Here is a 12543-nt window from a genome sequence, read left to right as displayed (position 1 = left end):
CACTTTTGAGGGAAGGCCTGGTCTTTTGAAGCGGGATGGTGTCCACCCCACGTGGGAGGGTGCTGCTCGCATTTCTTGCAGCATAGGTGACAGGCTTCACCACCGTGTTAGTGTAGCGACAGATAGTGTTAAATGACTACCCAGAGCCAAGACCAGGCAGCAGACAAACAGGCCTAACCGACTGTCTGCGAGTCGCCATCGGACGTCACCTGGAATCCTTAGGTCACAAACCATTGAGACTGTGTCTGTTTACTGTGGCAGGTGTAAGCCAAAACTACTAAATCAAAAAGTATGGTAGCGTCGCCACTGGGGGGCCGGCACAGGCTTTACCCAGAAAGTCTGGCGGCCGTGGTATCCAGGCTTACCGTAGCCGTGTAGCCCAGTGTTGGGGATGGGTTGGCTGCGGTAAGGGCTGGATAAGCAGCTATTTGTTTGTCTGTCTGTTGTGTGAATGTCTATGTGTATGAATGGTTGTCTTCAAATAACCGTCTGGCGGCCCCGACGCCGGCGCCACATTGGTGTCAGAAGTGGGATCGAGAAGTTTCTCCAGCCGAGAAACTGCATCGAGCCCTGAACGAAGTGGAGCAAGCCTTGGAGGAACAGGAGGCGCAGTTGCAAGGTACTCTCGCAAGTTTCGGTGCAGAGCATCGTGCCTGCTCAGTCCCCAGGGATGTCCGCGGGACGCGAGGGCACCGAGACCCATTCTCTATAGCAGTGGTTCTCAAACTTTTTAGACCGAGTACCACCCATTGTCAAATCAAAACTTCCAAGTACCACCTATGTCTCTCATCACAGAACCACATATAGCACACATTAATTAGGTGTGTGTGTGTGTATGTATATGTATATATATATATATATATTAGGGCTGTCGAAGTTAACGCGATAATAACGCATTAACGCAATCTCAATTTAACGCGATTATAAAAATTAGTGCCGTTAACGCAAATTCTAGTTCATGTTGAGACTTGACTGGTAGAACAAACGTTTTAATGTCGGACTTGCCACCGTTTTTTATTTGCGGTTTGTTAACATAATGTTACCGAGCGTGGTAGTGTCGTAGTAATGCACTTGCATAATAAAGAAGCTGCCAGTCCTCCATTCACGTAACGCTAGGACGGACACTTAAAAATCCTCCTTTTGGAGTGAACTGGTTTCATTTTTGATCAATATTATTTACCATTGGCTCAGGTACATGTCGAAACAAATGCTTTGTATTTCATTGGTTTAACAGCCTCATTTGACTCCTTATAGAGCTACCACTGGCCAATCGGAGAAGGTCCGCCCTCTAAATGCTAGTCTGTGATTGGGTGGTTGAATTTCGCCCGCCCTCTTTGTTTTGTAAACACCGCGCTACCTGAGTCAATCACTCAGCTCTCATGATCAGGAACGCGGTGAAAATGCCAAAAAGTAAACTTTTGAGGCAGCGATGAACGGACCTAAATATGAAAAGACACAACATTTAGTGAGTAAAACAGTCATTTGTTATATAATTCTTGCTTAAATTGGTCAAAAACTGTTATATGGGTTCTGGATTCATTCTGTGTGTTGCAGTAGCATGTCCCCCTGTTCCTAATAAGATGTCCGGCTTTTTGGGGTGTAATGTCCTCCTTTTTGTTACTATGAATCTGGCCACCCTAGTCTAAACACACTCAGTTCGTGTAGAAACGTCCATTAAACCACTGGATAGTATTACTGCCTAGTATGTGAGTGAATAAAACTCCCTTACAGTTTTCTCTTGTCCCAGCAGTTTTTAACATTAGTACATTTAGCATAAAATGTGTTCACCATTGTAATTGTAACATTTCACTTAAAAATCCTTGTTTTCTATAACATTTACACAGATTTTTTTAAATGCGATTAATCGCGATTAACTATATGAAATTCTGAGATTAATCGCGATTAAAAATATTAATCGTTTGACAGCCCTAATATATATATATATATATATATATATATATATATATATATATATATATATATATATATATATATATATATATATATACAGGGGTTGGACAAAATAACTGAAACACCTGGTTTTAGACCACAATCATTTATTAGTATGGTGTAGGGCCTCCTTTTGCGGCCAATACAGCGTCAATTCGTCTTGGAAATGACATATACAAGTCCTGCACAGTGGTCAGAGGGATTTTAAGCCATTCTTCTTGCAGGATAGTGGCCAGGTCACTACGTGATGCTGGTGGAGGAAAACGTTTCCTGACTCGCTTCTCCAAAACACCCCAAAGTGGCTCAATAATATTTAGATCTGGTGACTGTGCAGGCCATGGGAGATGTTCAACTTCACTTTCATGTTCATCAAACCAATCTTTCACCAGTCTTGCTGTGTGTATTGGTGCATTGTCATCCTGATACACGGCACCGCCATTGGATGCACATGGTCCTCCAGAATGGTTCAGTAGTCCTTGGCAGTGACGCGCCCATCTAGCACAAGTATTGGGCCAAGGGAATGCCATGATATGGCAGCCCAAACCATCACTGATCCACCCCCATGCTTCACTCTGGGCATGCAACAGTCTGGGTGGTACGCTTCTTTGGGGTTTCTCCACACCGTAACTCTCCCGGATGTGGGGAAAACAGTAAAGGTGGAAGCATCAGAGAACAATACATGTTTCACATTGTCCACAGCCCAAGATTTGCGCTCCTTGCACCATTGAAACCGACGTTTGGCATTGGCACGAGTGACCAAAGGTTTGGCTATAGCAGCCCGGCCGTGTATATTGACCCTGTGGAGCTCCCGACGGACAGTTCTGGTGGAAACAGGAGAGTTGAGGTGCACATTTAATTCTGCCGTGATTTGGGCAGCCGTGGTTTTATGTTTTTTGGATACAATCCGGGTTAGCACCCGAACATCCCTTTCAGACAGCTTCCTCTTGCGTCCACAGTTAATCCTGTTGGATGTGGTTTGTCCTTCTTGGTGGTATGCTGACATTACCCTGGATACCGTGGCTCTTGATACATCACAAAGACTTGCTGTCTTGGTCACAGATGCGCCAGCAAGACGTGCACCAACAATTTGTCCTCTTTTGAACTCTGGTATGTCACCCATAATGTTGTGTGCATTGCAATATTTTGAGCAAAACTGTGCTCTTACCCTGCTAATTGAACCTTCACACTCTGCTCTTACTGGTGCAATGTGCAATTAATGAAGATTGGCCACCAGACTGGTCCAATTTAGCCATGAAACCTCCCACACTAAAATGACAGGTGTTTCAGTTTCATTGTCCAACCCCTGTATATACAGGCAGTGATGGGAATTATGGCTTCTTGACAGGAGCCGGATATTTTGGCTTGGTTCCTTTTAAAGAGCCATTCAAAAAGTGAATCTTCGCGCTGCTAGGTAAACTATAAGACATCCCCGATATTAACATCAAATTTGCATTAAATGTAGGCCTAATTCAAACATCATTTAAATAAGAACGATTAATTTCAAAAGGCAAAAAACTACAGGGAAGAGACAGACTGTGGTTGCATTTCATTAAGTTTTAGAAAAATCCTTTCTTGTACAAAGATGTGACTGAGTTTGATTCTGCTTTAAAACATAAGCACAAAAAAATAATCAGATTTAACCTAATTAAACAAGTTTATAGTTTATTTCTGAATTATTTGTCATTATACTACTAGCTCTCTCTCTCTCTCTCTCTCTGTGTGTGTGTGTGTGTGTGTGCGTGCATGTGTGTGTGTGTGTCGCTCGCTCATTCTCCGCGATACTGAAAGTGTTTTCGGATTTGAGTGAGTGCGCGTGTTTAGCGGAGCAGCCTGGTGATGTCAGGAACGAGATCAGTGAGATTCAAACACAGATCTGCTCTGACAAAAGCGAGAGAGCTACTGATAACGTTACTGATAACTTTACTGATAACTTTACTAATAACGTTTCGGAAATTTCGAGATGGAAACTGCGAACGTGAAGTATAGACTTAATGAAGTACGGTGTCTGCGTAGCCCCGAATATTTTTTAAAAACACATTAGTTTAAATACAACTTGTTTTAATTAAACTGATTTTATTAAAACAGAATTATAAGAACTTTGAATTAGATTTTATTAGTAATTTACACATTTTGTTTCATATTATTTTTTATTTATAATTATTAAATGATTTATTTTTTCGGTACATGTAATTACTTTTCCGAGATTATCTGGCGTACCACCTCATGCTGCTTCACGTACCACCAGTGGTACGCGTACCACAGTTTGAGAACCACTGGCTTAGACAATATACTGTCACAGTGCTGTAAGTCGCTTTGAATAAAAGTGTCTGCTAAATGCTGAAAATGTAATTGTAATTCGAAATTTGTTCGTACGTTATATTGAAAAAGATCACTCGTAACCCGAAATATTCATATGATAAACCGTTCGTAACTCAAGGGTCTACTGTATTATGTTTAACCGCTGATTTAACTTACAAGTGCAGATTCGCTAATCCTACTTGCTTGCAGCCTGTCACAGATCTTACATCATTTAGCTACCAAATTTCTTGCCATTTTATTTTGAGTATAGGAGTAAAAGTATACAGTCCACTAAATACAGGAAATTTAGTGGACTAAAAGTTGCCAAAAAAGTAAAGTACAGATACTTGTTACATTACACCACTGACACAGCTGCATGATTACCAGGCTCTTAGTGTTCCTCTACTACTTGTGTCACACCAGACATCATAGAAGTCACGGTTGCAATGTCAGGAAGCTGATGTTGTCTGACACAGCCAATTATATCTGTAGAGTACATGACTGTTAACACCAGTGAGACTTGAATGTCTACTCTTAGTCTCAAGAGTAATTTGTGTGAGATTAGGAGCTTAATGAATGATTTAAGACCCAAGTGAGGGAACTGGTTGATTGAGTGCCAAAGGGGGTAATTACTTGTTCACACAGGGCTAGTTATTGTGTTGTTATAACCTTTTCCTTTAATAATTAAAATAAAATAAAAAAAACGTGGTGTACATAAGAAGTGTGTCAATTGCATTGTATAACATCCAAAACCCAGTTCTGGCTGGTTTAGAACAGTTCCTATGTTGTAGCTAAGAATTCTCTGTTAACTGTGGAATCTTTCACTGTCCTACAAGGACACTGAAGAGAGTATATAAGGATGTTTTCTTTTTCCTCTGTTATCGCAATCACAGAGTCTCTGTGTGAGACTGTGTAGGTGTGATCGTTCTCTGCAGACTATTAGATTAGATTAAGATTAAAACACTTTTCTACTCACAATCCAGTCTTTGAGGTATTTCATTTCACCTCTTTTTACATTAGACATTGTTTTAAAGCGACTTCATACCATCCAGGACTGACAAACCAAAAACCTCTGTTTCTTGACAGTAGGGGAGGTAGGCTCCTTGTTCTTCCTTTAATAGTTTTGATGTAATGATTAGGGGCGCAGAAGTCTTTTGGTTCTCTCTGCAAAACTGACATTTTACCATCAATTATTTCATATCACATTTTAATGACATCTTCAGATTTTTACCCCAAGGTGACTAAATGATACTTATTAAAAATGTATTCCCCATTCCAATACAAAATAGGCTTACTGTTTACATTTTTGTAGTCATGATAAATTCAGCTTTACAAACATTTTAGGCCATACATTAGGGTGCAACTTTCCTTAAACCAAGATATAGATTTATTGTCGGTGCTAAACAATTACAATTGACTTTAGCTGTTCAGAAACACAACTTCTGTGACATTTTATAGCTGTTAAAAACAACACACTGTGACGACTTATGTAGATATAATTGACAATTTTAATAGATTTTTTAATTGGTAGGTGGTCAAGTATTTTATTGATTTTTTTCCCTAACAAAAAATAGTTTACATTATACAGAACAGAAAGAATATACTTTAGCATATAAAAGATATTTAATATGCTAAAAAAAGTATACATTATAAAAACATATACTGCTATATTGGACACTTTTGAGAAAATGTTACTGTGATAAATGAGGCAAACATTTACACTTTAGTCACACTGCATAATTCCAGGGTTAATCTGACCAAATGGCAGAACAGACTGGCTGCGGTCTGGGTCATTTAAACGCAGGATACGGATGAGATTATTTATTGGAAGAGAGCTGTAAAAAGAAAGAAAAACAACAATTAAATAAATTATTTTGACATTCAGCAATAAATTATGTGCTAATAAACATTCCTTTGTATATATGGTGTTTTGTGTTATTTGTATGTGATACTACACACAGAGGCCTTGTGTTAAAGATATAAAGTAATTTAAAGAACTAAACAAATTCAGCATATTATCAGAGGCTTCAGGTTTATCTATAAAACATTTTCATTAAAGTAAATGTTCAATAAAAAAACTGAAGATATGATGTACAAACTAAAAGCAACAAAGTGAAATAAGCTTTGATGTTAAATAATAACCCACTGTGGAGGACGTTTTTAAAAAAATGTTATTGTATTTGGCTGCATTGATCTTTTCTTCAGTTGGCATTAGTTTCCCTGTCCCTGCTGTTAAGATTCACCTCACAGCATGATGTTTAGCCAGGTGAGGTGCCGTGCTCGTTTTTCACCAGATTCAGTGCTAACTGCTCTTCCCAAATAGTCCAATTTTATTCTCACCAGACCAGAGAATCTTTTTGCTTATAATGCATGCATATGAAATCCTTTACATGATGTTTAACAAAAATGCCTTTTACTTAACATCGACCACTTTGCAATTCAGGCATGAAGTCTTGATTCATGGAGTGCTGCAGAGATGGTCGTCACCAATCTCTGCACAGGATATTTTGAGCCGTTTTAGAGTGACCATAGGGTGTATAACTGTGAGCCCTTGTAGACCCACGTGTGTGTATCTTTCCAAACCATGTTCATTCCATTCAAATTGCCACAGGTGAACTAATTATTTTGAAGCTGCAATTGAGGTGCTAGAACTCAATTTAAGCAAACAGGAAGTAGCTGGGTTCGATCCCCAAGTGGGGCAGTCCGGGTCCTTTCTATGTGGAGTTTGAATGTTTTCCCCATTTCTGCATGGGTTTACTCTGGGTGCTCCAGTTTTCTTCCCACAGTTTAAAGACATGCAAGTGAGGTGAATTGGAGACACTAAATTGTCCATGACTGTGTTCGATATAACCTTGTGAATTAATGAACCTTGTGTAATGAGTAACTACCATTCCTGTCATGAATGTAACCAAAGTGTAAGACATGATGTTAAAATCCTAATAAACAAACAAACAATCCTTTTATCAGTAAACAGTATCTAATCACAGAATGCTGCTGTCTTTATAGTTTTGGTTGAAAAAATTTTTTCCTCGAAGCATTAAGATGTTTTAAAAATTCCAACTTGTGTAGGTGCAGTGATGAGAATCATGAAATATCTTATTTATTAAAGAAAAAAAGGTATATAATACCAAATGTGTTTTATATGCTCAATAAATTATTGATTAGGTTTAATACCTAAGCACACCCAGATCTAATTACTTTTAGCCCTTTTGAAGCTAAAGACATGTTAAAAACATGTTCAGCAATGTGAAGTAAGCTGAACATTCTTCAAAATCGTCAGAACTTCAAGAATACTGTACTTCAAGAGAGGCTTTATTTTAATTTCAGCTATGTACAATTACATATTGAAACTAAACAATTCCTCCAGGACCAGAGTGGAACACAACAAAAAGTGCCAGACACCACAAAAAAAAAAACAGTGCATGATAAATACAATAAATACAAAATACATTTCTAATCTAAAAAGTAATTAAAGAAGACAAGACTAGAGACAAGTGTAGTGTTGGCCAGTACATGGTACTGAGTAAATGATACAGTCAAGCCGGAAAGTCTGCACACCCCTTTCACCTTCTCCATGTTTTATTATGTTACAGACTCATTCTATAATAGATTGAGTTCTTTTTTTGCCTCAAACACCTACACACAATCGTCAACAATTACGAAGTGAAAACAGGGTTTCGAAAATATGCAATTTTATTTTACTTACAAAAATCGTTTATTTAGGGGTTACATGTGTGTACAAACCCTTAGCCTAATACTTGGTTGATGCACCTTTGGCAGCAATTACAGCTACGAGCTTGTCACACTTGTTTCTGGACATTTTTGCCCATTCCTCTTGGCATATCTTTGCAAGCTCCGTCAGGTTGGACAGCCATTTTCATCTTACAGATGTTCGATGGAATTTAGGTCTGGGCTCTGGCTGGGCCACTCAAGGACATTCACACTTTCACCAAAGCCATTCCATTGTTCTCTTGGCTGTGCGCTTCGGGTCGTTGTCATGTTGGAAGGTAAACCTTTGCCCCAGTCCAAGGTCCAGAGCGCTCTGGCGCAGGTTTTCTTCAGGAACTCGGTGTACTTAGATGCATTCATCTTTCCCTCTATCAGGACTAGCTGCCTGGTCCCACATCATGATGCTGCCACCACCATGCTTCACTGTAGGGATGGCATTAGCCAGGTGATGAGCGGGGCCTGGTTTCCTACAGACGTGACGCTTGGTATTAAGGCCAAAAAGTTCAATTTTGGTTTCGTCAGACCAGAGAATCTTGTTTCTCATGGTTTGAGAGTCCTCTAAGTGCCTTTTGGCAAACTCCAAGCGGGCTGTCATGTAGAGCTGGGCGATATGGCCAAAAATGTTATCATGATAAATGTTTCTATATTGATCAATATCGATAATTATCACAATAACAATTTTGGTAACATTGTAACAGTTTTTAAAGAATATCCTTAAAACACAAACTAAATAAATCAAATAGTAATGTTTTAAAATATTTTAGTATTTATTATAAGAACAAAACATACATGCAACATAGTATGCAAATTAAAATTGTAACACTTTGGTCTTACTATATATTTTTTTGAACAAACAAATAAACGAATGTGTCAAACTTTTACAATGAGGTAGAATTCTTAGTAAGTTATTTTAATTAATTTACAATGCCCCATTTTAGAATAAATTCATCAGGTTTTAAAATTCTGCCTCTGTTCTCTGGAATAAACGCTGTTTACAAGCATCTGTTTTGCAAATTCTATTCCTCATCAATGTATTGCACGGTAATAATGGATGGTTCACACGTCCGACTTGACCACATATCGGCTGTGGTAGCAAAGTGTTTTACAAGTTTTAAATCAGTTGCCCGACATTCCTCATAAAGTAGCGGCAGCGCAGTCTGTGAGAAGTATTTTCTACCAGGTAGTTCATACCTTGATTCAAGTACTTTTAGGAGGTTTTTGAAGCCCTCTTTTCCACCGTACTAATAGGCATCATGTCTTCAGCCATGAAATAAATGCCAGCTGCTGTTATGTCATCGTGCCCTTCTGTCACAATCTGGCCCTTGTCAAACTTGCTCAAATTCTTACACTTTTTTCCTGCTTCTAACACATTAACTTTGAGGATAAAATGTTCACTTGCTGCCTAATATATCCTACCCACTAACAGGTACCGTTATGAAGAGATAATCAGTATTATTTACTTCACCTGTCAGTGGTCATAATATTATGGCTGGTCTGTGTAAATTGGTAGTTTCCCCGGCTTAGTTAGTACTGAATGGCGACACTTGTGTACATATGATATTTTACATTTTGATTTTTAATAAATTAGCACAAATGTCTAAAAACCTGCTTTTACTTTGTCATTGTGGGCTTTTTTTGTGTACAACTGTCCCAAAATGGCTGCAGAAAAAGAGGGTATGGGTACTGGACTGGCCTGCCTGCAGTCCTGACCTGTCCCCAATAAAGAATGTGCGGAGAATTTGTAAACGAAAAATGTGACAACAACGACCCTGCACTGTTGCATATCTTAAGACGTGTTTGCAGAAAGAATGGAACAAAATATAACCTGAAACACTAAATCGCATGGTATCCACAGTGCCAAAATGCCTTTTAAGCGTGGTGAAAAGGAATGGCAACATTACAAAGTGGTAAATGATTTACTGTCCCAACCTTTTTAGGAATGTGTTGCAGGCCTGAAATGCAAGAATGGATGTTTATTAATAAAAGTTAATAAAAAGTTAATAAAATAAATAAAGTTGACCAGACAAAACATGAAATATCTCAGTTTCATACTGTCTGCAATAAAATAAAAGTCAAAGTAAATGTAAGAAACACAAATGAACTCAATCTATTATAGAACGAGTCGAGTGTAACGTAATAAAACATGGACAAGGTGAAAGGGGTGTGCAGACTTTCCGGCTTGACTGTAAGGTAAATAATATTCTGATATACAGTTAGCAGCATAGGGTTTTTATAGCAGCAGAGATAAAAAATGAATAAGCTCAGTGAATTCCAGCGTAGTACTGTAATAGGATGCCACCTATGCAACAAGTCCAGTCAATAAATTTCCTTGCGACTAAATATTCCACAGTCAACTGTCAGTGGTATTAAACAAAGTGGAAGCAATTGGGAACGACAGCAAATCAGCCACAAAGTGGTAGGCTACGTAAAATGACAGAGTGGGGTCAGCAGATCCTGAGGCGCATAGTGCGCAGAGGTCACCAACTTTCTGCAGAGCTGATCGCTACAGACCTCCAAACTTCATGTGAGTTTCAGATTAGCTCAAGAACAGTGCGTAGGGAGCTTCATGGAATGGGTTTCCATGGCCGAGCAGCTGCATCCAAGTTTTACATCACCAAGTGCAATGCAAAGCGTCGGATGCAGTGGTGTAAAGCACGCCGCCACTGGACTCTAGAGCAATAGAGACGTGTTCTCTGGAGTGATGAATCACGCTTTTCCGTCTGGCAATCCGATGGACAAATCTGGGTTTGGCGGTTGCCAGGAGAACAGTACTTGTCTGACTGCATTGTGCAAAATGTAAAGTTTGGTGGAGGGGGGATTATGGTGTGGGGTTGCTTTGCAGGAGTTGGGCTCAGCCCCTTAGTTCCAGTGAAAGGAACTCGTAATGCTTCAGCATACCAAGAGATTTTGAACAATTTTATGCTCCCAACTTTGTGGGAACAGTTTGGGGATGGCCCCTTCCTGTTCCAACATGACTCCAAGCAAGGTCCATAAAGACATGGATGAGTGAGTTTGGTGTGGAAGAACTTGACTGGCCTGCACAGAGTCCTGACCTCAACACGATAGAACACGATAGAATAGGCCTTCTCGTCCAACATCAGTGTCTGACCTCACAAATGCGCTTCTGGAAGAATGGTCAAAAATTCCCATAAACACACTCCTAAACCTTGTGGAAAGCCTTCCCAGAAGAGTTGAAGCTGTTGTTATAGACTGTGTGTATGGAGTTTTATTTAAACCTCAGACATTAGCTTGGTTTGCTCTTGATTGTTGAAGCGAGTGTTATCACCATGGTGAGATCTAAAGAGCTCTCTGAGGCCTTCAGAAAGGAGGTTGTAGATGCATAAGAGTCTGGGAAGGGATTTAAAAAGATCTCAAAACAATTAGAAATCAGCCATTCCACTGTCCGGAAAATAATTTAAAGTGGAGAACATTTAAAACAACTGTAAACATGGCCAGGTCAGTCCTTCCTAGCAAGTTCAGCCAAAGACAGGACCGCAAGATGCGTAAAGAAGTCTCCAATAATCCTACAATGTCATCACAGGACCTACAGGTAGCTCTCGCCAAAGTTAATGTCAAGGTACATGCATCTACCATCAGAAAGAGACTGCACAAGTTTGATTTTTATGGGAGGTGTGGAACTTCTGGAACAATGTGAATTGAGTTGTTGTGAACAGGTGAATCCAAAGTTGAATTATTTGGGCACAGTAACAGCAGACATGTTTGGCGCAAACCAAACACAGCATTTGAACACAAGAACCTCATACCAGCTGTGAAGCATGGAGGTGGAAATGTCATGGTTTGGGGCTGCTTTGCAGCAGCAGGGCCTGGCAAGCTCTTTATTATAGAATTCTTCACTGTATCAGAGGGTGCTTGAGGAAAATGTAAGACCATCTGTCCAAAAACTGAAGCTGAAGCGGAGTTGGACCATGCAAAATGACAACGACCCAAAACATTCCAGTAAATCCACCAAGGAATGGCTCAAAAGAAAGAAATGGAGAGTTCTGGAATGGTCCGAATCTTGAGATGCTGTGGGGTGATTTGAAACGGGCTGTGCATGCAAAAAAAAAAAACCTTAAACAGCTGAAAGAAGTCTGCATGGAGGAGTGGGAAAAACTTCCTCCCAGTTGATGTCAGAGACGGGAAGATGGTTATAGAAAACAGCTAATTGAGAATATTTCAGCCGAAGGGGGAAATACCAGCTATTAGGGCATAGGGTGTCTTAACTTTTTCCTCACAATGAATTTCCATTTTTGTTCATTACATTGTACAACTTGTGTTTAAAAGTAATTTTTCAGTTTTATATGTTTAGTTATATAAGCTCCATCTCTCAGTACTGTTCAAATGAAGCTCAAATGACCATGTTTAAATATGTTCAAAAAGACAAAGGTTCTCCTGGGGAGTAATTATGTGTCACAGTGTAAGTATGTGTGCAATTAAGTATGTGAGTGTGTGCTAGTTTGTGGATGTGCGTGTACTTGTGTGAGCATGTGTATATATGCATGTGTGTATGTACAGTGTATCACAAAAATGAGTACACCCCTCACATTTCTGCAGATATTTAAGTAT

At 39.4% G+C, this 12543-nt stretch overlaps 1 protein-coding gene across 2 annotated transcripts in view; it reads right to left on the bottom strand.

The window, feature by feature from the left end:
* Positions 1–5783: 5783 nt before the first annotated feature.
* The window catches only part of si:dkey-119f1.1 (Structural maintenance of chromosomes protein 6-like), a 164488-nt gene continuing 157728 nt past the window's right edge, over positions 5784–12543 (bottom strand). For both annotated transcript variants that reach the window (XM_063004092.1, XM_063004093.1), the window contains one exon: positions 5784–6083. In XM_063004092.1, the coding sequence (XP_062860162.1) occupies positions 5972–6083 (112 nt within the window). In that variant the 3' untranslated portion in view covers positions 5784–5971. The remainder of the gene's footprint in view (positions 6084–12543) is intronic.

Source organism: Trichomycterus rosablanca, chromosome 11, assembly GCF_030014385.1.
Source record: "Trichomycterus rosablanca isolate fTriRos1 chromosome 11, fTriRos1.hap1, whole genome shotgun sequence".
Lineage (NCBI taxonomy): Eukaryota > Metazoa > Chordata > Actinopteri > Siluriformes > Trichomycteridae > Trichomycterus > Trichomycterus rosablanca.
The sequence above is the reverse complement of the archived record's forward strand: the minus strand, read 5'-3'. Positions and strand labels throughout refer to the sequence as shown.